At 46.1% G+C, this 26,948-nt stretch overlaps 1 protein-coding gene across 5 annotated transcripts in view; it reads left to right on the top strand.

Moving 5' to 3' along the window:
- The window catches only part of WDTC1 (WD and tetratricopeptide repeats 1), a 64,562-nt gene that overhangs the window by 29,546 nt on the left and 8,068 nt on the right, over nucleotides 1–26,948 (top strand). For 2 of the 5 annotated variants that reach the window (XM_025278654.3, XM_025278650.3), the window contains exons 4-12: nucleotides 14,987–15,033; nucleotides 15,487–15,598; nucleotides 18,288–18,478; nucleotides 20,531–20,713; nucleotides 21,414–21,508; nucleotides 21,882–21,997; nucleotides 23,324–23,399; nucleotides 24,012–24,120; nucleotides 24,773–24,946. In XM_025278654.3, coding sequence (XP_025134439.1) covers nucleotides 14,987–15,033; nucleotides 15,487–15,598; nucleotides 18,288–18,478; nucleotides 20,531–20,713; nucleotides 21,414–21,508; nucleotides 21,882–21,997; nucleotides 23,324–23,399; nucleotides 24,012–24,120; nucleotides 24,773–24,946 — 1,103 coding nt within the window. The remainder of the gene's footprint in view (nucleotides 1–14,986; nucleotides 15,034–15,486; nucleotides 15,599–18,287; nucleotides 18,479–20,530; nucleotides 20,714–21,413; nucleotides 21,509–21,881; nucleotides 21,998–23,323; nucleotides 23,400–24,011; nucleotides 24,121–24,772; nucleotides 24,947–26,948) is intronic. The other 3 variants (XM_025278652.3, XM_025278653.3, XM_025278651.3) reach the window with 3 other exon arrangements.

The following is a 26,948-nucleotide window of genomic DNA, read 5'->3' as shown; positions in this document are numbered from 1 at the left end:
TATCGTGTCAGTGTCAAATTTCCTGACACCGAAATTTAAGTATGTAAAGGGTCCTGAAGTCTGTAACTTATTCTCAGATGGTTCAAGGGGGAAAAAACGTGTGTGTGTGTAGAGAGAGAGGCGAGGGGGAGACAAACGTTAGCAGTTATGAATTAGGGGAAAGATGTATGTGGGTGGTTTTGTACTATTCTTGTTCCTTTTTTATATGTTTGAAATTGTTTCAAAACAGAGTTTAAAATGCTCATTAAGAAAATATGAAGAAGTGTTGTAGTGGCAGCAACTTAGGAAGAGAGACCAAAGGTAGGTCAAGATTAGAAGATTTAAGTTTAACGTTGATTAGGATAAGTTGTAAGTTGTTCTTGCATATAGACCAAAACACTTCTCTGTTTTCCTTGAACACCTTTGCTGAGCGTTCCTCATCCCCCTTTAGTTTTATGTGCTAGCTCATCTTGTCTCAGTGAGTTTTGTCCTAACCAGACAGGAGCCAGATATCCTGGTATTTCAGTTTGTGACCTGCAGTCCTCGCTGTGGAGGCAGGGAGCTGTTTGCTTTCAACATCACTAGGATTTTCCAGGTCTTCCTTAAAGTTCTGATCATACTTTGATCCATTCTATTTCTTCCACTCATGGGATATTTTGGCACAGTGTTTGGCATCAACACTGAAAGGCAGAGGGAGAGAGAAGAAAGTATCCTCTCTTTACAAATAATGAGAGTAAAAAATCACTTCCGAGTTCACATGAGTGGTAGAAATAAGATTAGTAAGATTTATATCAGGCCTGTCTGGCCTTAAAGTTCATAGTCTTTCCTACCTCACCCATGTGTCTACTTTTTTAAAGGCCTTATTAACAAATGGTTCTTAGCTTGGTGGATTTATTTTTCTGCCTTTTTAGTTTTATTAATAATGTCCTTATAAGTTGCATACATTATATATATCCCAACTTCACAATTGGTTTGATGTCTTTTTGTTTCTGTTTTGTTTCTTCTGTAAATTTGAGCATAAATTCACTGGAAACAAGTCATACCAAACTAGTGAGGTTTTCCTTTTGAATATAGTTGGTATGGTAGACCAGGATAGTTTGATAGAGTAACCTGATTCTAACGAAGATGTGTCAGAGTTTTTTTTACAATATCAGTTTAGAGAAGGAAACTTGACAACTTTTATCAAGTAGTCACCCTGAAAGAAAGAGATGGAGCAGAGATCTGACTTTGTGAGAGATTTCAAGGACTGTCCTTTATATCAGGAGCCAGCAGATTATGACTTGCAGGCCAAATCCAGCCTTCCACCTTTTTGTTGACTTGAGTTTTTGGGTTTTTTAAGTTTATGTGTTTTATGTAAGTGTACGATTCAGTGGGGTTTTGTTTGTTTTTAGTGTATTCACAAAGTTCTGCAGCTGTCACCGTTACCTAATCCCACACATTTTATCACCCCAAAACAGAAGCTCTTTACCCTTAGTACTCCCCATCCCCTACCCCTGGCTCCAGCCCCTGGCAACCACTCATCTATTTTCTATCTCTATGGATTTTCGGAGAAGGCAATGGCACCCCACTCCAGTACTCTTGCCTGGAAAATCCCATGGATGGAGGAGCCTGGTGGGCTGCAGGCCATGGGGTCGCGAAGAGTCGAACACGACTGAGCGACTTCACTTTCACTTTTCACTTTCATGCATTGGAGAAGGAAATGGCAGCCCACTCCAGTGTTCTTGCCTGGAGAATCCCAGGGACCGGGGAGCCTGGTGGGCTGCCGTCTATGGGGTCGCACAGAGTGGACATGACTGAAGTGACTTAGCAGCAGCAGCAGCATGGATTTTCCTATTCTGGATACTTCATATGAATGGAATCATATACTATGTAGCTTTTTGTTTCTGATTTCCTCATTATGGGGGCTTCCCTTGTGGCTCAGACAGGTAATGTGGAAATGTAATGTGGGAAACATCAGTTTGATCCCTAGGTCAGAAGATCCCCTGGAGAAGGGAATGGCTACCCACTCCAGTATTCTTTCCTGGAGAATTCCATGGACCGAGGAGCCTGGCAGGCCATGGGGCCGCAAAGAGTCAGACACGACTGAGTGACTAACATCTTTTTCATTTCCTTAATATGATAATTTCAAGATTTATCTATGTTGAAGCATGAATCATACTTCATTCCTTTTTATTCCCAAACAACACTCCATTATATGGATATGCCACATTTTATTTATCCAGTCATCAGTTAGTGGATGTTTTGTTTGTTTCCACTTTTTGACTATTGTGAATAATGCTGCTGTGAATAATTGGTGTAGACGATTTTGTGCAGACATTTATTTTCAGTTCTTTTAGTTATATATCTAAGAGTAGAACTGCTGTGTCATATGGCAACTCTATGTTTAATTTTTTTGAGGAACTGCCAAACTGTTTTTCCAAGTGGCACCACCATTTTACATGTCCACCAGAAATGTACAAGGGTTCCATTTTCTCCATATTCTTCCCAATACTTACTGTCTTTTTTTTTATTATAGTCATTCCTAGTGGGGGTGTGCGATTTCATTGTGGTCTTGATTTGCACTTCCCTAATGACTAATGATGTTGCACTCCTTTACATGTGCTTATTGGCCATTTGTATATCTTCTTTGGAGGAATGTCTATTCAGATCCTTTGACCATTTTTATTTTTTTTAATTAATTTATTTTAATTGGAGGTTATTTACAATATTGTAGTGGTTTTTGCGATACATTGATATGAATCAGCCATGGGTGCACATGTGTCCCCCATCCTGAACCCCTCCTCTCACCTCCCTCCCCATTCCATCCCTCAGGGTCATCCCAGTGCACCAGCCCTGAGCACCCTGTCTCATGCATCAAACCGGGACTGGTGATCTATATCACATATGGTAATATACATGTTTCAGTGCTATTCTCTCAAATCATCCCACCCTTGCCTTCTTCCACAGAGTCCAAAAGTCTATTCTTTACATCTGTGTGTCTCTTACTGTCTCGCATATAAGGTAATCGTTGCCATCTTTCTAAATTCCATATATATGTGTTAATATACTGTAATGGTGTTTTTCTTTCTGACTTACTTCACTCTGTATAATAGGCTCCAGTTTCATCCACCTCATTAGAACTGATTCAAATGCATTCCTTTTAATAGTTGAGTAATATTCCATTGTGTGTATATAGCACAGCTTTCTTATCCATTTGTCTGCCAGTGGACATCTAGGTTGCTTCCATGTCCAAACTATTGTAAACAGTGCTGTGATGAACATTGGGGTACATGTGTCTCTTTCAGTTCTGGTTTCCTTGGTGTGTATGCCCACCAGTGAGATTGCTGGGTCGTATGGCAGTTCTATTTCCAGTTTTTTAATGAATCTCCACACTGTTCCCTAGTGGGTGTACTAGTTTGCATTCCCACCAACAGTGTAAGAGGCTTCCCTTTTCTCCACACCCTCACCAGCATTTATTGTTTGTAGACTTTTTTGATAGCAGCCATTCTGACTGGCGTTAGATGATACCTCATTGTGATTTTGTTTTACATTTCTCTGATAATGAGTGATGTTGAACATCTTTTCATGTGTTTATTAGCCATCTGTATGCCTTCTTTGGAGAATTGTCTTTAGTTCTTTGGCTTATTTTTTATTAGATCATTTATTTTTCTGGAATTGAGCTTCATGAGCTGCTTGTATATTTTGGAGATTAATTCTTTGTCAGTTGCTTCGTTTGCTATTATTTTCTCCCATTCTGAAGGCTGTCTTTTCCCTTGGTTATAGTTTCCTTCGTTGTGTAAAAGCTTTTAAGTTTAATTAGGTCCCATTTGTTTATTTTTGCTTTTGTTTCCATTACTCTGGGAGGTGGGTCATAGAGGATCCTGCTGTGATTTATGTCAGAGAGTGTCTTGCCTATGTTTTATAGTTTCTGGTCTGACATTTAGATCTTTAATCCATTTTGAGTTTATTTTTGTGAATGGTGTTAGAAAGTGTTCTAGTTTCATTCTTTTACAAGTGGTTGACCAGTTTTCCCAGCATCACTTGTTAAAGAGATTGTCTTTTCTCCATTGTATATTCTTGCCTCCTTTGTCAAAAATAAGGTCTCCATAGGTGCATGGATTTATCTCTGGGCTTTCTATTTTGTTCCATTGATCTATATTTCTGTCTTTGTGCCAGAACCATACTGTCTTGATGACTGTAGCTTTGTAGTACAATCTGAAGTCAGGCAGGTTGATTCCTCCAGTTCCATTCTTCTTTCTCAAGATTGCTTGGGCTATTCAAGGTTTTTTGTATTTCCATACAAATTGTGAAATTATTTGTTCTAGTTCTCTGAAAAATACCGTTGGAAGTTTGATAGGGATTGCATTGAATCTATAGATGGCTTTGGGTAGTATACTTATTTTCGTTATATTCTTCCGATCCATGAACACGGTATATTTCTCCATCTATTTGTACTTTGACCATTTTTAAACTGTTATTTATTGTTGAGGCATAAGAATTCTTTGTATGTCCTGGATAATAAACTTTCATCAGATTATGTGATTTGAAAATTTTCCTCTCATTCTGTGGATTTTTTCACTTTCTTGAGAGCACTTTTGACTCTCAAAACTTATAATTTTCTTGAAGTCCAAGTTATTTTCTTTATTTTTTCATAATAAATGTGACACTTTTGATGTCACATTTAAGAAGCCATTTCCTAATACAAGATCACAAAGATATATACACTTGTGTTTTCTTCCAAAAGTTTTATAGTTTTAAGTCTTCTGTGTATGTCTTTTATCCATTTTGGGTTAATTTTTATATATGGTGTCATGTTGAGGCCCAGTTTCATTCTTTTGCATATACATATCCAGTTATGTATATGGGCTTCCCTCATAGATCAGTTGGTAAAGAATCTGCCAACAACGCAGGAGACCCGGGTTTGATTCCTGGGTCAGGAACATCTCCTGGAGAAGGAAATGGCAACCCACTCCAGTATTCTTGCCTGGAGGATCCCATGGACAGAGGAGCCTGGCGGGCTACAGTCCACAGGATTGCAGGAGTCGGACACAACTTAGCGACTAAACCACTACCACCACTCAGTTATTGGGCTTCTCAGGTGGCGCTATTGGTAAAGAACCCACCTGCCACAGCAGGTAGACGTAAGAGACTTGGATTCGATCCCTGAGTTGGGAAGATCCCCTGGAGGAGGGCACGGCAAATCACTTTGGTACTCTTGCCTAGAGAATCCCATGGAGAGAGGAGCCTGGTGGGCTGCTGTCCATAGGGTCACACAGAGTTGGACACAACTGAAGTGACTAAGCAGCAGTGGCATTCAGTTATTACAGCATCATCTGTTGAAAAGACTACTCTTTCTCTCATTTGAATTGTCTTGGCACTCTTGTTGGAAATCAGCTGCTGCTGCTGCTAAGTCGCGTCAGTCGTGTCCGACTCTGTGCGACCCCATAACAGCAGCACAACAGACTCCTCTGTCCCTGGGATTCTCCAGGCAAGAATACTGGAGTGGGTTGCCATTTCCTTCTCCAATGCATGAAAGTGGAAAGTGAAAGTGAAGTCGCTCAGTCGTGTCCGACTCTTAGCGACCCCATGGACTGCAGCCTACCAGGCTCCTCTATTCCATGGGATTCTCCAGGCAAGAGTACGATCTTGCCTCTGCTCACCTCCGAAACTTAGCCTGCCTTACTCTGTCCCTTTTATCCCTGTATTTTAGCCACTGGCCTTAATTCTATATCTATAGCATGCCAAGCCTCTTCTTACCTTTGTACTTGTTCTTTTCTATGCCTGGCATGCTTTTCCTTCTCAGCATTCAAATTTCTTCTCAAACTTATCTATAGGGTTTCCCTGGCCAGTGTATCTAAAGTATAACCCATCACCATGTTTTCTTGTCTTTAATTAATTTTCTCTTTGCACTGGATCTTCATTGCTGTGCAGGGGCTTTCTCTAGTTGCAGCAAATGGGAGCCAACTCTTCGTGGTGCGTGGGCTTATTGCTGTGGCTTCTCATGTTGCAGAGCACAGACTGTAGGTGCACAGGCTTCAGTAGTCACAGTACGTGGGCTCAGTAGGTGTGGCATATAGTTCTAGGGCACGTGGGCTTCGGTAATTGCAGCACATAGGCTCAGTAGTTGTGGCTCTCAGACCCGAGAGTTTGCAGCCTCAGTAGCTGTGACCAACAGGCTCAATAGCTGTGGCACATGGGCTTAGTTGCTCTGTGGCATGCGGAATCTTCCTGGACCTGGGATTGAACTCATGTCCCCTTCGTTGGCAGGTGGATTCCTATCCATTGCACCCCCAGCTAAGTCCCACCGTGTTTTATTTTCTACATAGCACTTATCACTGTCTGAGCTCATTTTCGGAGAAGGCAATGGCAAGCCACTCCAGTACTCTTGCCTAGAAAATCCCATGGATGGAGGAGCCTGGTGGGCAGCATTCCATGGGGTCGCTACGAGTCAGTCGCGACTGAGCGACTTCACTTTCACTTTTCACTTTCACAAAATGGAGAAGAAAATGGCAACCCACTCCAGTGTTCTTGCCTGGAGAATCCCAGGGACGGCAGAGCCTGGTGGGCTACTGTCTATGGGGTCGCACAGAGTCAGACATGACTGAAGCAACTTAGCAGCAGCAGAGCTCATTTTACTGATTCCTGTGCCTTCTTTTTTTTTTTTTTTGGTCTCCCTCATCACTGGAGTTCTTTATCTTATTTACCACCATAGCTTTTGCACATATAAGACTGCCTATTTTATAAGAAATAAAAATAAAATCAATCCATCAATTAAATAAAGTGAATTTGCTGGGATAGACAGCAGATATAGGTCAGCATAAGGAAAAAGTTTCTCATATGGTTTTTGACTCACCCCACTATATTCATACTTAGATTTCTGCTTAAACATATAGCAGTTGAAATATATATTACCTTATTTTTTTAGAAATATGTTTTAAATCGTTCCTTTTAATAACTTCTAGGAGGATTTTTCCTTCCCCAGTAATCATAGTTCACATTAGGCTGTACTATAAGTCTTAAATTATCTTGGTGCAGGGGAGAGAACATATTTGGACTTGATTTCCAATTTTGCTACTCAGCTATCACAGTGTTTTACAAATATTGATTTGTGCCCCACAACAATTCTATGAGGTTATGTATATTATCACCATTTTTTTTAGAGATATAAAACCTGAAACACAGAGAAGTTATAGGACTTCCTCAAGGAAACACAGCTTGTGAACCCAGAAACACATGGACTGTCCTTTATGAACAGTTTAATGAACTTTGAAGAGTAATTATGTGAAGCAGTTAGGGCAGGGCCTGACATGTGGTATGATGGGTTTTGGTCACTCTTGTTTCTCTTACTACTCTAGTAGGCAATTTTCAGTCACACTAAAATTTGAGAAAGCATTGAACTCGGTTGAAGAAGCAACAGAGGATTTTACAAAGATGTTTGTGTACTCACATCATTCTGCCTTTAGGATAACTGAGCTTTTTTTTTTTTTTTAATTTTTATTTTATTTTTAAACTTTACAATATTGTATTGGTTCTGCCATATATCGAAATGAATCCGCCACAGGCATACATGTGTTCCCCATCCTGAACCCTCCTCCCTCCTCCCTCCCCATACCATCCCTCTGGGTCATCCCAGTGGACCAGCCCCAAGCATCGTGCATCGAACCTGGACTGGCGACTCGTTTCATATATGATATTATACATATTTCAATGCCATTCTCCCAAATCATCTCACCCTCTCCCTCTCCCACAGAGTCCAAAAGACTGTTCTATACATCAGTGTCTCTTTTGCTGTCTCGTATATAGGGTTATTGTTACCATCTTTCTAAATTCCATATATATGCGTTAGTATACTATATTGGTGTTTTTCTTTCTGGCTTACTTCACTCTGTATAATAGGCTCCAGTTTCATCCACCTCATTAGAACTGATTCAAATGTATTCTTTTTAGTGGCTGAGTAATACTCCGCTGTGTATATGTACCACAGCTTTCTTATCCATTCATCTGCTGATGGACATCTAGGTTGCTTCCATGTCCTGGCTATTATAAACAGTGCTGTGATGAACATTGGGGTACACGTGTCTCTTTCCCTTCTGGTTTCCTCAGTGTGTATGCCCAGCAGTGGGATTGCTAGATCATAAGGCAGTTCTGTTTCCCGTTTTTTAAGGAATCTCCACACTATTCTCCATAGTGGCTGTACTAGTTTGCATTCCCACCAACAGTGTAAGAGGGTTCCCTTTTCTCCACATCCTCTCCAGCATTTATTACTTGTAGACTTTTGGATCGCAGCCATTCTGACTGGCGTGAAATGGTACCTCATAGTGGTTTTGATTTGCATTTCTCTGATAATGAGTGATGTTGAGCATCTTTTCATGTGTTTGGATAACTGAGTTTTATTTGCCTTCAGGACTCACTACATTCTGTTATATTGTGACTGTGTAATCTTAATACATTAAGGCTAATAAACAACATGTATTGTGAAGTTTAAATGCATTCGTATACATGAAAGCTTAGCGCTTACAGGCACATAGCAGACATTTTAGTTTTGAGGGAGATACCCCGGAATTTAAAAAGGCAGTATGACACCATGGTTAAGAGCCAAGCAGTGGAGTCTGTCAGACAAGGAGTCACATTCTTACTATACTGTTTATGCAATATGGATATTAACCTTTTTCTCATTAAGAAAAATGAGAATAGTAGTGGTATTTCCATCATGAGGCAGTTGTAAAGTTTAACTCAGCATTAAGTGAAGGGCATAATGTTGTCCCTAGAGGACGGTGAGATAGCACTTACTATATATTAGCTACTGCTGTCGCTGTTATTGTGATTACCTTCTTTCTTCCCTCTCTTTATTGAAGTATGATTTGCATAAACATAAAGTACATGGGTCTCAGGTTGGATGAGTTTTGACGAGTAACTACTACTTAGACAAGACAGAAAATACTTCCATCACCCTAGAAGTTCCCATGGTGTCCTTTCCAGTCAACACTCCTCTCTCAGAGCAACCACTTTTTGGCTTCTGTCTCCGTAGATTAGTTTGTGTGTTTTCTATTTCCCCCCATAGGTTAGTTTTGCCTGTTCATACACTTTCTGAAACTGGAATTATACAGTATGCATGTTTTTCTGTTTGGCTTCTTTTGCTTAGCATCATGTGTTTTGAGTTTCATCCACGTGGTTTCATGTATCTATGGTAGTTCCTTTTTATTTCTGAGTAGGATTACACTGTTTGAATACACTACATTTTGTGTATCTCTTCTGTTGATGATCATTTGGGTTATTTCTCGTGTGGGACTTTGAAAATTAAAGCATCTAGGGGGCAGGTGGAGAAGGGGATGACAGAGGATGAGATGGCTGGATGGCATCACCGACTCGACAGGCGTGAGTTTGAGTGAACTCCGTGAGATGGTGATGGACAGGGAGGCCTGGTGTGCTGCGATTCATGGGGTTGCAAAGAGTCGGACACGGCTGAGCGACTGAACCGAACTGAACTGAATGCTATGAAACTATAAAGAAAGCTGAGGGCCTAAGAACGATGCTTTTGAAGTGTGGTGTTGGAGAAGACTCTTGCGAGTCCCTTGGACTGCAAGGGGATCCAACCATTCCATCCTAAAGGAGATCAGTCCTGAGTGTTCACTGGAAGGATTAATGTTGAAGCAAACTCCAAAACTTTGGCCACCTGATGCAAAGAACTGACCCATTGGAAAAGACCCTGATGCTGGGAAAGATTGAAGGCGGGAGGAGAAGGGGATGGCAGAGTATGAGATGGTTGGATGGCATCACCAATTCAATGGACATGAGTTTGAGTAAACTCTGGGAGTTGGTGATGGACAGGGAGGCCTGGTGTGCTGCAGTCCATGGGGTTGCAAAGAGTCGGACACGACTGGGTGACTGAACTGAACTGAGGGATATTCTTATACCAATCTTTAGGTGGACAAATGTCTTCATTTGCCTTGAGTAAATACCTAAGGAATGGGATTGCTAGGTCATAGGGTAGATGTGAATTTGACTTTATATCAAACTGACAGTTTTCTAAGGTGATAGTACCAGTGAGATCTCTTTTTAATATGGGTGGGAATAAGGGTGGCATTTGAGGTAATCCAGCACAGAGAAACATTTGGAGTCATATGGACCTGGGTTCCTATCTGGGCTCTGGTGTTTACAGTCTGAGTGACTTATTTAATATCTCTGAGACTTAGTCTTACCTGTTAAAAGGGAATGATGATAGGTCATGTATATTGCTATCTAGTATCTACCCAGCAGCAGCATACCAAGCTGGGGGCAGTAGTGCAGGCTTGTATGGGGGTGTGTGGTCTGCAAAGAATTTAAAAGCAGTAAGAAAACCACCAAAAAAAAAAAAGAAAACCACCTAAGTGTCCATCTGCTTTTTACCATCATTATGCACCTGCAGGTCGAAGCAGCATCAGTGATAAAATGCTTCTCCTTGCCTCCTTTTCCTCCTGTATACTATGCTGCCTAGCAATTATAGGAATTTATAATAAATAGTCATTATAAGCAATCTTTAATCAAGTTAAGCAGGAAGTAAGAGGTTGGAATTTGGAACCTGAGTGAGATGTGGGACTTCTGTTGCAGGTTCGTTCTCTGGGCAGTTTGTTTCTTCCTTATTCCTGGTATGCAAGGCTCACCGTAAGCAGGGACGTGTCCAGGGTTCCAGGGAGCCAGCCACACAGAGGTCTGTTCCTCTCTCGGAGCCATCTATAAACAGCCACGCCTCTCTTTCTTTAAAGTGTGAGGTTTTCTCCCTTCATTTTTACCCACTATTTGATTCTGATATGCCATAGGCATATTTTCTTCCGTTGTATTCTTCAACTTAATTCTAGATCACGTACCTCATCTAAGCCAGGCTTATTTATCAAGGCCAAAACAAATCCTCTTAAACACCCCATGCCTTATATAAATTAGCTTCCCAAACACATAGTCTAACTTATAGAGCCCTTTATTAATGCCTTTTGTCAGTAGTTACTTTGTATTTTTGTAGAATCTGATTTGGACTTTCTCTCTACACCTTCTCCAACTTACCTGTCTCTGAGCTGTTTTTTACTGTGTAAAAATGAGTCGTAAGTAATATGTTTGTCTGCTGTGGCCTGTCTTCTGTACTTTGGATGCGCGACTGATTTGAGGACAAATATAATAATTCTGGAAGCATGCATGCACTTTTCAGACAGTGCTTAAGAGCCCGAGCCCTTGAGTTGAAGTGCTTCCTGACGCCACTGCTAGGTGCGCTGCATTGGCCCAGCGCGGGGGGCTTATACCGCCAAGCAACTCTCCAGTGCCAGCTGGCTCCCCACCATGTACCTCAATTCTCATACTGTCTACCTGGAGATAGTGTCAAACCCCTCAGGTCAAGAGCTCCGTCCTTAACCACTAGACCACCAAGGAAGTCAAAAGCTTAGTCCTGTAAACAACCCTGCTGTCCTTCAGCCCCAACAGCTACTTCAGACACCAATTGCAAATCCAGGTTGTCACCTGTGCTTTTGACTAATTGTAGATTAGAAGTTCCAAGGGGCTTCCCCGGTGGCTCAGACAGTAAAGAGTCTGACTGCAGTGCAGGAGGCCTGGGTTCGATCCCTGAGTCAGGAAGATCCCCTGGAGAAGGAAATGGCAATCCACTCCAGTATTCTTGCCTAGAGAATTCCGTGGACAGAGGAACCTGGCAGTCCACAGGGTCACAAAGAGTCAGACACGACTGAGCGACTAACATTTCAGAAGTTCCAAACCCCTTTTCCTTGGTTTCAATTAATTTGCTAAAGTGACTCACAGAACTCAGAGAAACATTTTACTTACTAGATTACTGGTTTATTATAAAACAATATAATTTAGAAAACAACCAGATAAAAGAGGGCAAGGTACATGGGATGGGCTGCATAGCTTCCATGTCCTCTCCTAGCATGCCACTCTCCCCAAATCTCCATGTGTACCAACATAGAAGCTCTCTGAACCCTATCCTTTTGTGTATCCCATTACCTTGGCTGGTTGATTAAATCATCATCCATTGGTGATCAGTTCAGCTGCCAGCCCCTCTCCCCTCCCTCACGGTCAGGTTGGAATGAAAGCTCCAACCCTCCAATCATATGTTTGGTTCTCTTGGTAACCAGCCTGCACCCTTAGGTGCTTCCCAAAAATCTCTTCATTAACATAAACTCAGGTGTTAGTTGAAAGAGGTTTGTTATGGATATCATGACATCTTTATTACTTTTATTACTTAGAAAATTCCAAGGGTTTTTAGGACTTCTGTGCCAGACAGACTATATCAAGACTATATCTTTCTGACATACAATAAATACATATAAATTACAGAATCGCAGCAGTTTACCTAAGCTCTCTGAGTATTGGGTTTTCTTGGGGGTTTTTTTTGGAGGGGGGGAGTTGTTTCTTTTTGTTTTGATTTTTTCGGTCACACTGCTCAGCGTGCAGATTCTTAGTTCCCTGAACAGGGATCAAACCCATACCCCCTGTGTTGGAACTACAGAATCTTAACCACTGGACCTCCAGGGAAGTTTTTCTTATCCATGAAATAAGTAATGATACCTGTTTCTTAAACAAGATAATGGATGTAGAATGCTGTAAAATTCCTGTGGCTGCCGTAACAAATTACCATAAACTTAGTGGCTTAAAACAACACAAATGGATTATCTTCTCGTTCTGTAGGTCGGAAGTCTGACCTGGGTCTCACAGGCCTAATGTCTTGACAGGGCTTTGTTCCTTCTGGAGGCTGGAGAACAGAATCCGTTTTCTTGCACTTTCCAGTTTCTAGCATTTCTTGGCTAGAAGAAACCTTCCATCTTCAGAACTAGCAGTCGTCGGTCAAGTCCATTTCACACTTACATCTCTCTACTCTCTGCAGCCAGGAAGGGTTCTCTGATTTTAAGGACTTCTGTGATTATATTGGGCTCCCCTGGATAAAGATAATCTCCCTACTTCAAGGATTTTAGCCTTAAGTCACATCTGCAGAGTCCCTTTGCCATCTACCATAATGTGTTCATAGGTTCCAGAAGACCAGGACACGGACATTTGTAAGGGGCCGTTACTCTGCCCACCACGGGCGCACGGCACTACACCTAGCTCTTTGTAAGCCCTCGGTAAGCGATGGACACTGAAAGCCCTCAGCACTCTGGGAGATCGCGAGCTGAGGACGTGACCCCTGGGCACAAGTAGTTTAAAGCTTGGAGGGAAAATGAGAGGGGTGAGGACAGAAATGAATCTGATTCAGGAAGAGTGACCAGAGTCGTGTATGGATTTCAACCCAGTGCCATGGGAAGGTGAGAGGCTGCAGGTCAGCCAGTGGTCTGGCAAGTTGAACAGAGTGAATGTGTCAATAATGTATTGAAGTGCAGAACCTACAAAGACATGAGGTTCAACCCACATGAGCATTTTTATAGGACAATGGGTGAGAGGGAAGGAAAAAGCAGAGGAAAAGCCTCTGCTGACGAAAGAGTCAGGGGTTTGTTCATTCTCTCAAGTCTTCCCACGAGGCCCACCGGACCCACTTGTTCACTGTGCAGCAGATACATGCCGGGCACTGTTCCTGGCCTCGGGGATACAGTGAGTGTGGTCACAGAGGCCGCCTTCCCCGCTCAGTGTGGTGGAACAGACAACCGTGTCAACACAGAGCCGTGATACAGCGTGACAGTAGGAGCCCACAGGAAGGGTGTGCCTCCTTCCCAGGTTTACGGGATGGGAACAGCTGCTTGAGAAAAGTGCCCACGAACTGAGACCTGAAGAGTGAGTTGATCGGGATGCTCTGAGCCACAAGTAACAGCCCAGCTCAAGTGATCTTAAAGCAATGAGCAGACTGCTCCTGACTGGAGCCCAGGAGTCGGGTAGGCATCAGGGTGGGTTACTCTGGTCATTCTGGCTCCATCTTTCTGTGATTCCTTTGGCTGGGCTTTTCTCTACATGTTTATTTCACTGTCAGGCTGGCTACCCTCGTGGTCACAGTTCTAGGAGTCACATCAAGACACCCAGCATCCACAGGAAGAAAGGCATCCCTTTTGTAGACTCTTTTCTGAAAATGAGAAAACTTCTTTTCTACACGCTCTCACCTCCTGGCCCCCTTGCATCCAGTTGGGGTTACAGGCTCGTTTCTGAGCCGGTCCCTATGTCTGGGTGAATGCCATGTCCAGTTTGGCTTAGATCTAAGTTTCTGAACCCACCATTGTGGAAAGGACAATGAACTTACACTTCCTGAAATACATGGTCTTATTTTGGGCTGGACAGATAATGAAATGAAAATCAAGATTCCATTAGGAATGAGGGAAAGAAAGAACAGAATGTAGGAATGGAAGTGGCTTGTTCTCCTCTTCTCCCGTGTAAGACTTGTTTCTGCCACTGCATACCTTCTGCTTTTCATGGTTTCTGTTTCCTTGTAATTCTGGCTTTGCCGTGACTTCTCTCTGTGCATGCTTTCAACTTCAGCATTCGTCAGTAAATTCCTCACTTCTCCATGTTTCTCAGTTCACATCCCTGTGCTTGATTTACCTCACTTTACACGTACTTGAAGTAAGCTCCAGAAGACCAGGGACTTTGTTATGCCCCCGGCATCTGAACAGTACCTGGCATGCAGTGCGTGCTGGGTAAACACGTGCCCTATGAGTGAAAGATCAGGCTTCTGGCAACTGGCTGCGTTTCGGTCAGTTGGGCTCCTCTGTCCAGATTTTCTGCGGCTGAGGGGCTGTCCCTTGAAGCGACTGTTAATAGATACCCCTCTAGTGATAGGAGCAGAAATTTGTTTGGATACATTTCCACTATTACCTGAACTTCGGTTTACTTTTCTGCAAAATAAAGTCAATAAAATCTTCCCTTTGTGGCTCAGAGGGGTTCAATATCAAGTGGAATTGTGCATATGAAAGTGTATTATATATTGTGAACTGCAAGGTGGTTTGATTCAGTCCTAGTCACTCACTCACACCTAGAAAACCCTGATGATGGAAAGGCTATTTTATCTGTTCACTTCTACTTCTTGACATTGAGTTCTCCAGGAGAACTTCTAACTGGCTCTCTTCTTGTCCCCCAGGGTCACTCAGGATGTGTCAACTGCCTGGAGTGGAACGAGAAAGGAGAGTAAGTATGAGATCCGGCACCTATGGGTGCTGGAGGAGGGTGTGGGGAGGTTGGAAGGAGGGGATTTTCCTTCCTCTTTGTAGATCGAAGGAAAAGAGTAGACTCAGAAGAGGAGTTGGGTCCTCTGCTCTCTGCTGTGTTGCTGCTCTCTGCTGTGTCCTTAAGTTTCATTCATCAGCAGCACACAGTTAAATAATGAATCCCAGATAGATGGAAGGTTGGATGACCTTCCAAACTCTGTTTTTTTTTTGATAAGCTAATGCATTTAAGGAACAATGAGAAATCCTCAGAACAAAATATGAGACTCAATCACTGTTTACAAGATAACCTTATATTCTGTGACACGTACTGTTATTCTTAAAGTTGTGTGTGGCCTAAGTCCTTTTCACCTGGGAAACACTGGATAGAGGAACTTGAGGAGAGGTCACAACTGTTCCCTCTCTCTGCTTACAGCTTGCTGGCCTCTGGTTCTGACGACCAGCACACGATTGTGTGGGACCCGCTGCACCACAAGAAGCTGCTTTCCATGCACACAGGACACACTGCAAATATCTTCTCTGTCAAGGTGAGCAGGACGAGCCGCAGAGCAGACGAACGGTGTGGCTGGGCTCCGTGTGTGGTCGTGTTTGCGTGTGTGTCTCCCACCTACCCTGGGGGTCACAGACATCTTTGTGATCTGAGCATCTGCTGGTGATTTCTAAAACTCTCTGTCTCTTTTCCATGCGCTAATTCCTCTCTCAGAGCCAAGAGGTCAGCTCCAAATGAATGTGTACGCATGTGAGTGGTGATGATATAAGGTATGGTTCTGAGTATGAACTTTGATAGCATAGCAGGCAGACTGTGTTTGACTCCCTCGTCTGCCTCTTGGAAGCTGTGTGAGCTGGACAAATCACCTGACCTCTCTGAGCCTGTTTACCCATCTATAAAAAGGAAGTAGCTAAGGAAAATCCCTCAAATTCATGAATAAATAATTTAACTAAAAAGGGAAGTAGCAATCCACAGGGTTGATGTTACAGTTTAAGGAGATTGTTGATTAAAAAAAAGCACCTGGCCCAGGTGATTGTAGGAAATGAGTCTGCTGTTTGTTGGTGGAGGGGAGTTGAGGAGAGGGGAGGGAGGGGACTTACAAATGCCTTCAGACCTCTGAAAGTGAAAGTGTCCAACTCTTTGCAACCCCATGAATGGTATAGTCCACCAGCGCCTTCTGTCCATGGGATTCTCCAAACAAGGATACTGGAATGGGTAGCCATTCCTGTCTCTAGGGGATCTTCCCGACCCAGGGATCAAACCCAGGTCTTCCACCTTGCGGGCAGATTCTTTACTGTCTGAGCCACTGGTGAGGCCCCTCTTTAGACCTTGGGAGACCTGTTATGTGGAAGTAACGAGAGGCTTGTCCCTTTTGGTCCCAGAGAACAGACCTCGAATTAGTGGCTATGAATTTTTGGAAGCAGACGGAGGCCTGATGAAGGAAAGAACTGTCTAATGCTTAGAGGTATTTGAAAAAGGCAAAATGGGCCTTCTGAGGATGTAATCAGTGTCCCAGCACTGAGGTATTCCTCACTGGGAACTTAAAGGAAATGACCTTTAAGGACATTTCCAGCCCTGAAATTCTATAATGGTGTATGTGAGAGTGAGGCTGTCCTTTGGAAAGCCTCACTCATCCAAGAAATCTTTTCCTGATTAATATCAAGACCAATTACAAGAAGCCTGAAGAGGAAGACAGATTCAAGAGCTCAAAACCAACTCATTTCCTTAATCAGAACTTCTTTTCCAGCTCTGACTCTCATCTGCTGTTCCAAGGACCAAGCCTAGATTAATTTCTGTGATTTTTAATGGCAGGGAAATGCTGATTCACCTCCTGCATGATGACCAGAAACTGCTTTCGTCCCCTGAAAAGTGTTAGGCCTACTTTAAATCTGTGGGGTCAGATCAGGAGAAGGGACCTAAGCCATAATTTTGGCATCATAGAACACAAAATGTCGAGTTCAGAGACCAGAATTGGACAGTGGCCTTGATATTCCCTAATACTAAGACCTTGGGCAAGACCCTCAGCCTCATCTTCTATTATAAAAGGGTTTCTCTCCCTTCTGGTGATAAACCACAGATGTATTTAACCCACGAGCTCCCCCTAGTGGCATCTATAATGTAGGACGAGTAGGGCAGCAGCCACAAGCTCTTCCCAAGGGCTCTTGTTTCTGTTGGGAGTGGGGTGTATGTTGTTTCCAGACAGGATTAAAGATCACTAGTTGTCCCTAAAAATGATCAAATTCCATCTTTCATCTAGCCCTCATGCTGGTGAGCTATCAGAGAAGTGGATGTGGAAAGAGTGAATTTTTAGCTCAAGCCAGGTGGGACTTTAGTATTTTTAGACAAAATTTTAGTATTAATCAAAATTATGTTTGTGACTGTTTTGTCCTTGCCATATGTGATCTGGACCGTTCTGTTCTCAGCTTCATTGGAATGATGGTTGTCCTTCTGAATGATGGCCACATAGAGCTGAGCCTTCTGATGCTCAGCCCTTTCCCAAGGTCTGACTTCTAAGCCATTTCCAGCACTGCCCTTATAAGGAGTGCTACTTGGAGCATCTTTGAACGGGTCCCGTTTTTCTTTTAGAATTACTTCCCAGAAGTGGTAGCTTTGGGTCAAAAGATAGAAATAGTTTTTATCTGTTACCTGTTGCCAGATTGTTCTCCAGAAATATTTGAACCAATTTAAAACACTCACTCTCTTAAAACATGAGGGACTTGTGTTTTAAGACTAATTTATTACTTAAACCCCAGGTTATTAAATAGTCATCATGAAGCATCTAGGAGGCAGACAGACTTGAATTTGAAACCAGTCCTGCTGAATGCTAGTGCCAAACCTCAATTTTAATGAGATTTTTATATTATGTTAATAAGATAAATCACGTACTCAATGTCTAGCACATGGTAAATGCTTAATAAATGGTAACAACTGTGATTATCATCCATTCAGCTCTTGGCCTGGGGAAGAATCAGAAGAAGAGAGTTCCTTAGATAGTCCAGCTTGGCGTGGGTCAGGACCACTCTGGAAAATAAAGGTGTACACCCTGATTTTGACGGATAGGCCTACAGGCTGATGCTCAAGATCCAAAGTTCTCTTGGTGGATTGGCCTGGATGGGCTCCTTTTCTTATCTGCTGTGGAGAGGGGGGAAAGATGCTAAGATGCAGGCTAGTCTCCTTCCGGGGCCCATCCCTACCACCTGCCAACCTCTTCTTCAATCTCTCCCAAGCAGTTCCTGCCTCACGCTGGGGACCGCATCTTGATCACAGGGGCAGCTGACTCCAAGGTGCACGTCCACGACCTGACAGTGAAGGAGACGATCCACATGTTTGGAGACCACACAAACCGGGTGAAACGCATCGCCACAGCACCCATGTGGCCCAACACGTTCTGGAGCGCTGCTGAGGATGGGCTTATCCGGTGAGGCCCTGAGGCGGGGCGCCGGGCCTGGGCCTCCCCTGCTCCCGCTGCATGTGGGTTCCCCCCTCCCATCTGCCCTCCTGCTTCCTTCCACAGACCTGGCTCCTTCCCTCCAACAGAGGTCCAGCCTCATTGGCCTGCCCAGCACAGTTATCAGGGAACAGATACAGTGGGAACACTTGCTGACTCTGTTCTTCACCTTCCTCACTTCTTGCCCTCTCCTGAGCTACACAAGCCCACTGGCTTTCTCACCGCCTTGCACACACAGTCTGCCTTCTCTGGCTTCCACCCCTGCTGCCCCCTCTACCTGATTTTCTCAGCCCCAGCTCTCTCTCAGCTCTTCTCACCATAAGGAGACTGCCAAAGAGTCACCTCCTGAGAAGCACCTTCCCTGGCCACCCTCTGCCACAGGCCTTCCACCATTGTGTTTTGTCTCTGTGCTCTCACTGTATCCTCTATAGCTCTAATCACCATCTGGAGTTATTTATTTGCTGGTTCACTCTTTTGTCTGTGTCCCTCACTGAGTAGTAAACTGTCAACATTTTTGCCTGTCCTGTCCTTGGTTGTGTCCCTAGAGCCCAGCACAGTGCCTGGCACACAGAGGCACATGATCCGTTTGCCTTGAACAGTCGGCCAGTGGGCATATTCTTGGGAGGGGGATCGCAGCCAGAAATGGTTAAGTGGCCTCTCCCCCTTTCCACTGACCTGCATCATCACACCTCTGCCTCTGCTTCCCTTTTTCTTAACATGGCCTCATTGCTTTTCTCTAACTCCTTTCTTCAAATATAACCTGAGAACTTTCCCCCTGTCCCCACAATCTGCTTTAACTGCCTCCCTGAGGTCCCACGGGACTTGGTGCCCTCTCCCTTTTCACAAAGGACGAGGGGTATCTGAGTCATGGAGGAACGAGGACTCGGACCAAGTCAAGTCCTACCTCTGTCACTCGTGTCCAGGCAAGTCACTTCACCCTCAGACCTGTTTCCTCATCTGTAACAAAACCAGCATTTCAGGAAGAGCAGTCTGGTGAGGATGGCTGAGAAAGATAAGTGCACGACAAAGAGATTATTGCAGGTGTTTAGGTGGAGGTGGGTGAGCGCAGGGGTGATGCCCCTGCCGTTTTCTGGATGTGCCTGCATCCTAGAAGCAAAACAGGTCCCGGTAGAAGTGTGCTCGTGCTGGGTGGACGTTTTGGCCTCACCTTTACCATTGGTTCAGATGGTGAAGAATCTGTCTGCAGTGCAGGAGACCCGGGTTCGATCCCTGCTTTAGGAAGATCCCCTGGAGAAGGGAACAGCTCCCCACCCCAGTATTCTGGCCTGGAGAATTCCATGGACAGAGGAGCCTGGTAGGCTACAGTCCTTGGAGTCACAAAGAGTTGGACACAGCTGAGCGGCTTTCACTTTCCCTTTACCATCTGGATGGAACTCGGGCTTGTTCTGGGAGTTGGCATTTCTGGGAAGCTCATAGATGATCTCCAGATTCTCTTTCTGTCACCTCTGTACTTCTTTTGTTTCCTACAATAAACTAGGTTAAGAATAGAATTAAGAATTAGAATCAAGGAGCAGAGCAGAGTGGTTAACACAGTCTTCCCGGCTCTGCACCACCCCAGCTCTGCACTTGCTGCGGTGTCACCCAGGCAAGTTACTGCACTTCTTTGAACTTCTAGGGTGCCTGATGGTGTGAGAATTTAATCAGACAGCACCTGTGCAACACTTGGGAGCAATACTGGACGCCAAGCAATGTCTCATGAACTGTTAATACTCAGTAATAATGGTACTTAGTGGCGATAATATTGATATCTGTTAAAAAAATAAATAAAAGGGTTCAGTAGTATCTGCCTTAGGGAGTTCTGTTAGAATAAAAAGAATGTATGAGAAGCCTGCTACAGGTGCTTGGCACACAGGGCACTCAAGATATGGGAGTGGTTTTTGACGTTCTTACTTACAAACAGATCCAGAACCCCTCCCAGTTCCCTTGTGCTCCAGGCCTCGGCTTCTCCCCTGCCCTGTGCCCACGGACGCAGCCCCCAACCCGCCGTGTCCTCTCCCACAGCCAGTACGACCTTCGGGAGAACAGCAAACACTCAGAGGTGCTGATCGACCTGACAGAGTACTGTGGCCAGCTGGTGGAGGCCAAGTGCCTGACCGTCAACCCCCAGGACAACAACTGCCTGGCCGTGGGGGCCAGCGGGCCCTTTGTGAGGCTCTACGACATCCGCATGATCCACAACCACAGGTAGGCACACACGACAAGTCCCTGGGAGCCTGCTACCCTGACCCTCGTTGCCAGGCCCTCTTCTCTTTGAGGTGGGTTTTTTTTTCATTCTGTGATTTTTTTTTAAATAATTCAATCCGGGTTTGTTTTTATGAGAAGTGTATTAAAGAAATTACTTTTACTCCATTACCTGAAAGAAATCCCTGTGTATAATGTCTTCTGTACATACGTAGTGTACGTAGTTACCATCTTACACATGTAAACTCCTTTATTTGTACATACAATTTTACTTTATTCTTTTCTTAAAAAAAAAAAGTATACTCAGAACCTCCACAGAAGTCCCAGACTTGCGCGGCCCGCCAGTCTGGTTTTCAGTGGACTCCTGGGACAGGTGTGCGGACTTCTGGCCTGCGTTGCTTTCGTTTGTGGATTTGGGTGACTGTTGGTGCTCTCCACACACTACATGACTCAGAGTAGGCCACGAGCTTTAGCTTCCTCATCTATAAGATGGGAGTAACAGGGTGGCCACGAACCAAAGACGGGTAGGCAGGGCCACTGTGATGGCTGTGTCCACAGTTCTCTAGTTGGTTGACTTTTGGGGGTGCTCAGGTAAGGAAGAAAGGTACCTCTTCCTGACACAAACGGGTTTTTCCCGAGGAAGTGTGGTCCAGCCAGGAGTCCTGATCGGTATTATAACCTATTTTGTTTGCCTTGCCACCAGAAAAAGCATGAAGCAGAGCCCTTCAGCAGGTGTGCACACCTTCTGTGACCGGCAGAAGCCCCTCCCGGATGGCGCAGCCCAGTATTACGTAGCAGGTAGGGCTCACCCCAACTCTGGCCCTAAACTCTTGGCGGGGTGCTGATTGTCTCCAGAGCAGTGCAGGGAAGCAGTGGTGAGAGTCAGACAGACCTGGGTTTAATCCTGGTTACCACCCACCAGCTGTTACGTGACCTTTGGCAAATTTCTTACCCTGGAGGAATCTTAGTTTCTTTTCTGTAAAATGGGATTATGATGACTCAGTGAGATAGTGTTTAACAGTTGGCCCAGTTCATACAGTAAGGGCTCAACTCTTGGAGCTGCTTTTCTCAGGAAGATGATTGGTCACTGGTAAGGCTGACTTCTCACAACTCCTTGCCCCTTTTTGGAGGGACTGGAAGCCTCCCACTCGGGTAACTCTGTTCCCTGCAGGTCACCTGCCAGTGAAGCTGCCTGACTACAACAACCGTCTGAGAGTGCTGGTTGCCACCTATGTCACCTTCAGCCCCAATGGCACAGAGCTGCTGGTCAACATGGGAGGAGAGCAGGTATGGCTGGCAGCTCGAGGTGGCTCCTCCCCCTGCCCCCCGCCCCCATATCTGGCAGCCAGGGCTGTGTCTGCCACATCCACTACCATGAGGCAGACAAGAAGCCTCAGTGGAAATGACGTTACCGTGAAATACGGAAATGCCATGGCACCGTTGGAATTCCCAGAGAAGTACCCTGGTCTTGAGTGTAAGCTTTAGAACTGACAGACCTGTCTTTAGTCACTGGCCTTTTATTTATGAGCTGTGTGCTGTAACTTTGAACACCTCTCTTCATTTTCCTGAACCTTGGCTTCCTCATCTGCTGCTTCCCTAGGAGGAAATCCTGCGGCTCAGAGCTTGCAGCCAGGGTGCAGTTCAGGACCAGTTTTGGGAAGTGTTCTTTGCTAATGGCCGGTTGCTAAACCTTCTGTTGTTCTCAGTCAGGTTGTTTAATAAGCCTTGCATAAATTAATTTACTCTGCAAACACTCACTGAGTACTTACTCTGGGAGTAGCATTATCATAAACATGAGGGAGACCGGTGCAAAATATGATCCATGCTAGGCTGACGAGAGAGACATGGCAAGTAAAACAAACCATTGATGACATTTAAAGGCAATGTGTGATACAGGAGAAATGGGATATGGAGACTGGGTGAGCCCCCAAGTTCAGAAGAGGGCTCTGGATTCAGATTGCTGAGCCATCCCCTGGCTTAAAGGTAGTGTAAGGATAAGTGGGAGAGAGTCTAGCAGAGTGGTTCGGAGCCAAATAGGCTTGGTTTTAGGCGCTGGCTGTGCCACTTGCTGCTTTTATGGCCCTGGATAAATTAAACTCTGAGCCAACATTTCTTCTTCTGGAAAGGTGGCTGATAATAGTACCTTTTTGTGGTACTAAAGATGGTACTCATTTTGTGGTACTCATTTCTAAGATAAAATGAGAAAAGTCATATAAAACACTTAACAGAGGAGCAAAGTAAGGATTCAATACATGTTAAGTAATAATAGGTAATATTTATTGAGGGAAGTAACTAGCAATGTTACTTAGGGCAAATTGCTTCTCTGAGGTTTCAGTTTTCCCATTTATAACACGAGATCACTGAGGCCCTTGTTGACCTAATACGCATGTGATTCTAAGGAATGACAGTATTTTAAGCCATCCACCCCTAGGGCCAGGCCCTGGGAGGATTTTCCTGCCTGAGGTTTGCTCCATGAAGCACCCCATCCTGGGTCACTCGGTGGTTCCCTGCTCAACACTCAGCTGCATTCCTGAGAGCCGCCCAGGCCTCGCTCCTAGCCCGGCCACGTTCTTGCCTCACAGTGTCCATCTTCTCTTGACCCCTGCGCTCTAGGTCTATTTGTTTGACCTGACTTACAAGCAGCGGCCGTACACCTTCCTCTTGCCTAGAAAATGCCACTCCTCAGGGGGTAAGTTCTCCCTGCCCAGCTCCTTCGGGGCATCTCTGCTGGGATCGTGAGTGTGTGCTGCCTCTGCTGGGCAGCCTGCCCCTTACCTTGCACTGTGGCTGTGATCCTCCGGAAGGAGCAGGTTCTCTGAAATAGCACTGTACAGTAAGAAGGAAGGGAATCCCAGGTCAGAGAGCTCTGTAAAAACGGGTTTGCCTCACAGGCCTTTTCACTTCCTTCAGAAAAAGAAGGTTCTTCCCATGGCTTGGCTCTTGAGGACCTGAAGTAGTTGTGCCCTCCCCTGCCATCCTAGACCAGTCTCCTCAGAGATTCTTCCTGGGGCCTGCAGTTGATTTAGGCACCTCCTCACCCCCCTGCTTTTAGGCATCCCCCCAGCCAGATAATGCCAAGTTGAAGTTATGTCCCTCTCTAGCCAGCAGAGGGCGCACAGTCTTTCTTTATGTGCTTGCGGGTCTGCCTGTCAGAACTTGCTTTCTGGGAGTGGATCTACCCTGGGAGGGATAGCCCTGCCGTCCAGCCGTCAGATCCCCGGATGGAAGCTGGAGGGCTGCTGAGGAGAAGTGAGGACTGCCTCCTAAGTTGTTGCTGTTCCTTTCTAACCACCCCCGCCAGAAGTTCAGAATGGCAAGATGTCCACCAACGGTGTGTCCAACGGCGTGTCCAATGGCCTGCACCTTCACAGCAATGGCTTCCGGCTGCCAGAGACTAGGGGGCATGTCAGGTAAGGCCAGCCTGACTTGGGGCACAGAGGCTTCTGGAATGTGGCAGTGGTCCCCATGCCACCTCCGCCTGGTGGGACTCCAGTTGTGCTCCAGCTGAAGCTCTGGTCTCTTGGTGCCAGTAGCTGGGGTCAGGACCCAGGGGCTAGCTCCTTTTAGCCCTGGGCTCCCTCCTAAAGGGTCCCGCACAGACAGGCCTCCCCCGTTGTGTTTTCTCCATTCATAGCATCTTCACGCCTCTTTCACTGCCAGGCCCTGAGCTCAGCTTTCGATATAGAGGTGCCCAGGTCCTCTAGCCCTTGAGAGAAACCTCTCTATGGAGAGATCCATGGGTGGGACTTGGACGGTGACAAAGTTCAGCTCGGCATAGAGGCCGGAGGCGTCAGCTACTTTCATGCCTAGTTTGATGAAGAATGTCTAGGACAACTTCATTTCTGCCGCTCTGTTTTTTTCACTGGCACAAAGCATCTGGAATTGTGGCCATTGACCTGCCACAGTTACCCAGGCCAAGGGTGGGAGTGGTGTCCTCTTTCAGAAGACAGTGCAGATCTTAGGGACCAAGAAAACCGGAGAGGCCTCCAGGCAGAGCCACAGACGTCCTGAGGGGCTGCTCTGACCTTCCTTGGTTGGCCTGACACTCTGCTTCCCCCGTAGCCCCCAGGTAGAGCTGCCCCCATACCTGGAGCGGGTGAAACAGCAAGCCAATGAGGCTTTTGCTTGCCAGCAGTGGACCCAGGCCATTCAGCTTTACAGCAAGGCTGTGCAGAGGGCCCCTCACAACGCCATGCTCTACGGGAACCGAGCGGCTGCCTACATGAAGCGCAAGTGGTGAGTGGGCCTGATGGGACCAAGTTGCTGAGGCATCCAGGGGCAGTAGCAGTGCCATCCTGCCGCCCCTCAGGGCATGTTAGGCCCAGGCCTCTTACCAGTTCCTGGTTGGTGGTGGGCAGGTGCCTGACCTGTTGGTCAGGAAGCCTCAAACACCAGGAAAGCTCACAGTTAAGTGGAACATGTTCACAAGTAGCTTCAGCATGTTAGTGCTGTGGTTGCTGGAAGTAGGAATTGGGAGAGTGGTTAATCCCAGTCCTTGGAGAATTGGGCCTTGAATTGGACTTTTAAAGGGGCAGTAGAATCTTGCTAGATGGAAATGAGGCCCTGGTGAATTCAGTTGCTATCTGTTTGAAGTGATTGTGCAGCACCTTGACCTTGGGGTTTGCTGTCCTATGCTCTTGGACCCTTTGGACCAAGCACAAGTAGGATCGTAGACATCTGAAGCTGGCTGTGGGTCTTGTTGTGTGGTAGTGGCCAGTGGTAAGGGAGCAGGTCCATATCCTGAAGAACCCTTTATCTTTGAAGACCACCAGGGCCCCCAGCCCTTCCGACTGCAGCACCAGCAGGCAAGCAGGCAGGCAGACCCCATCCCCCAGCCAGGGCCAGGATGGGAGATGGATAAAGCTGGGCCCACAGCCATTTCTGCTCCGTCTGGCATCCGTCGGCTCTGCCCAGACAGACAGGCCAGCTGGTGTGCCATCGTCTGGCTGCAACTCGGCAGGCCAGAGAGGGAAGCTTAAGAAACCCACCCAAGTCAGCAGGCTGGTGGATGGGGGTTTGGGAAGATGCTGCCCCCACAGGCCTTAGCTCAGACATCAGGAGTTGGCCAAGGGCTCAGATGGCAGCCAACCCCAGGAGATGACAGTTGGGGGCCCTCCTGAGGTGTTTTGCCCCTCTTTTCCAGCAGGTAGGTAGAATGCAGTGGTCTTCATGCAGGCTCTAGGCTGAGAGCGCTCTCCTGCATTTTTGCTGAGAGGGACTGATGATTTCCCAGTCCACAGTACCCTTAACGTCTTCTCTGAGTCCCTACTATGCACTGGGAACTAGAGACACAAAGTTCTGTCCCTCCGAGTTCCTGTGCTCCAGGGCGCACAGCCTCTGGACAGAGGATAAAGAGGTGGGCATGGTCCATCACCAAAGAGGCAGGAAGCAGTGAGTCTTTGAAGGGTCAGGTGAAGTGCCATGGGCAGAGGAAAAGTCGGGTCACTGTACCTGGGGATCAGGGAGCATCGGGAAGACTAGTGTCTGCTTTCAGTGTGGGCAGGCTTAGACAGGAGAGGGAAGGGGGAGGGGACTGTGGGGGAAGGACATTCCCAGAGAGATGAAACGGTGTGAACAAAGGCGTGGGGGTGGGGGACTGACTGAAGAGCTTGTTTGCAGAACAACAAATCCATTTGGCTGGAGCAGAGGGTTCGGGAAGGGACTGGCAGGAGATGAGTCTGTGAGGTAGCCTGGGGCCAGCCTGGGAAGGACTTGGAATGCAGAGCGGTGGCGTTTTGGCCTCGATTCAGTGGATGATGGGCAGCTACTGAAGAGTTTCGAGCAGGAGAGGGAGGTGTTGAGGGCTGTCTTTTCAGGGAGATTGAGCTGGCAGCAAGTCCGGATGGGTGCGCCCTGGGGCCAGCCTGCTCTCTCCCCATCCCCACGTGCCTGCCAGTGACCCCTAGAATGTCACGTTCTGTCCCAGGCCAGTCTCCCCAGGGCGGCCATCTGCTCCTGGATGCGGTGGGAGCTGTCGCCCTCTGGCTCCTGGCTGCTTTCTGGTCTGGCTCTCCCCGGGAGTTCTGAGGGGCACCTTGCAGGCGGTAATTGGGTTTCCGAAGCGCGCCTGCTCCTCCGTCACAGCCGCTCGTTCTGACGCAGCCGCGCCGTAGGGACACTCTGTCTCCTGCCCGCCTCCGCACTGCCGAGCCTCTTGTCCCTGGTCTGAGCAGGCTGCTCTGAGCACCGGTGCTCCCTCTGGGTGCTGTAGGAGGGAGGGTCAGGAGCACAGCTCCAG

The sequence above is a fragment of the Bubalus bubalis genome, chromosome 2, assembly GCF_019923935.1.
Source record: "Bubalus bubalis isolate 160015118507 breed Murrah chromosome 2, NDDB_SH_1, whole genome shotgun sequence".
Lineage (NCBI taxonomy): Eukaryota > Metazoa > Chordata > Mammalia > Artiodactyla > Bovidae > Bubalus > Bubalus bubalis.
The sequence above is the reverse complement of the archived record's forward strand: the minus strand, read 5'-3'. Positions and strand labels throughout refer to the sequence as shown.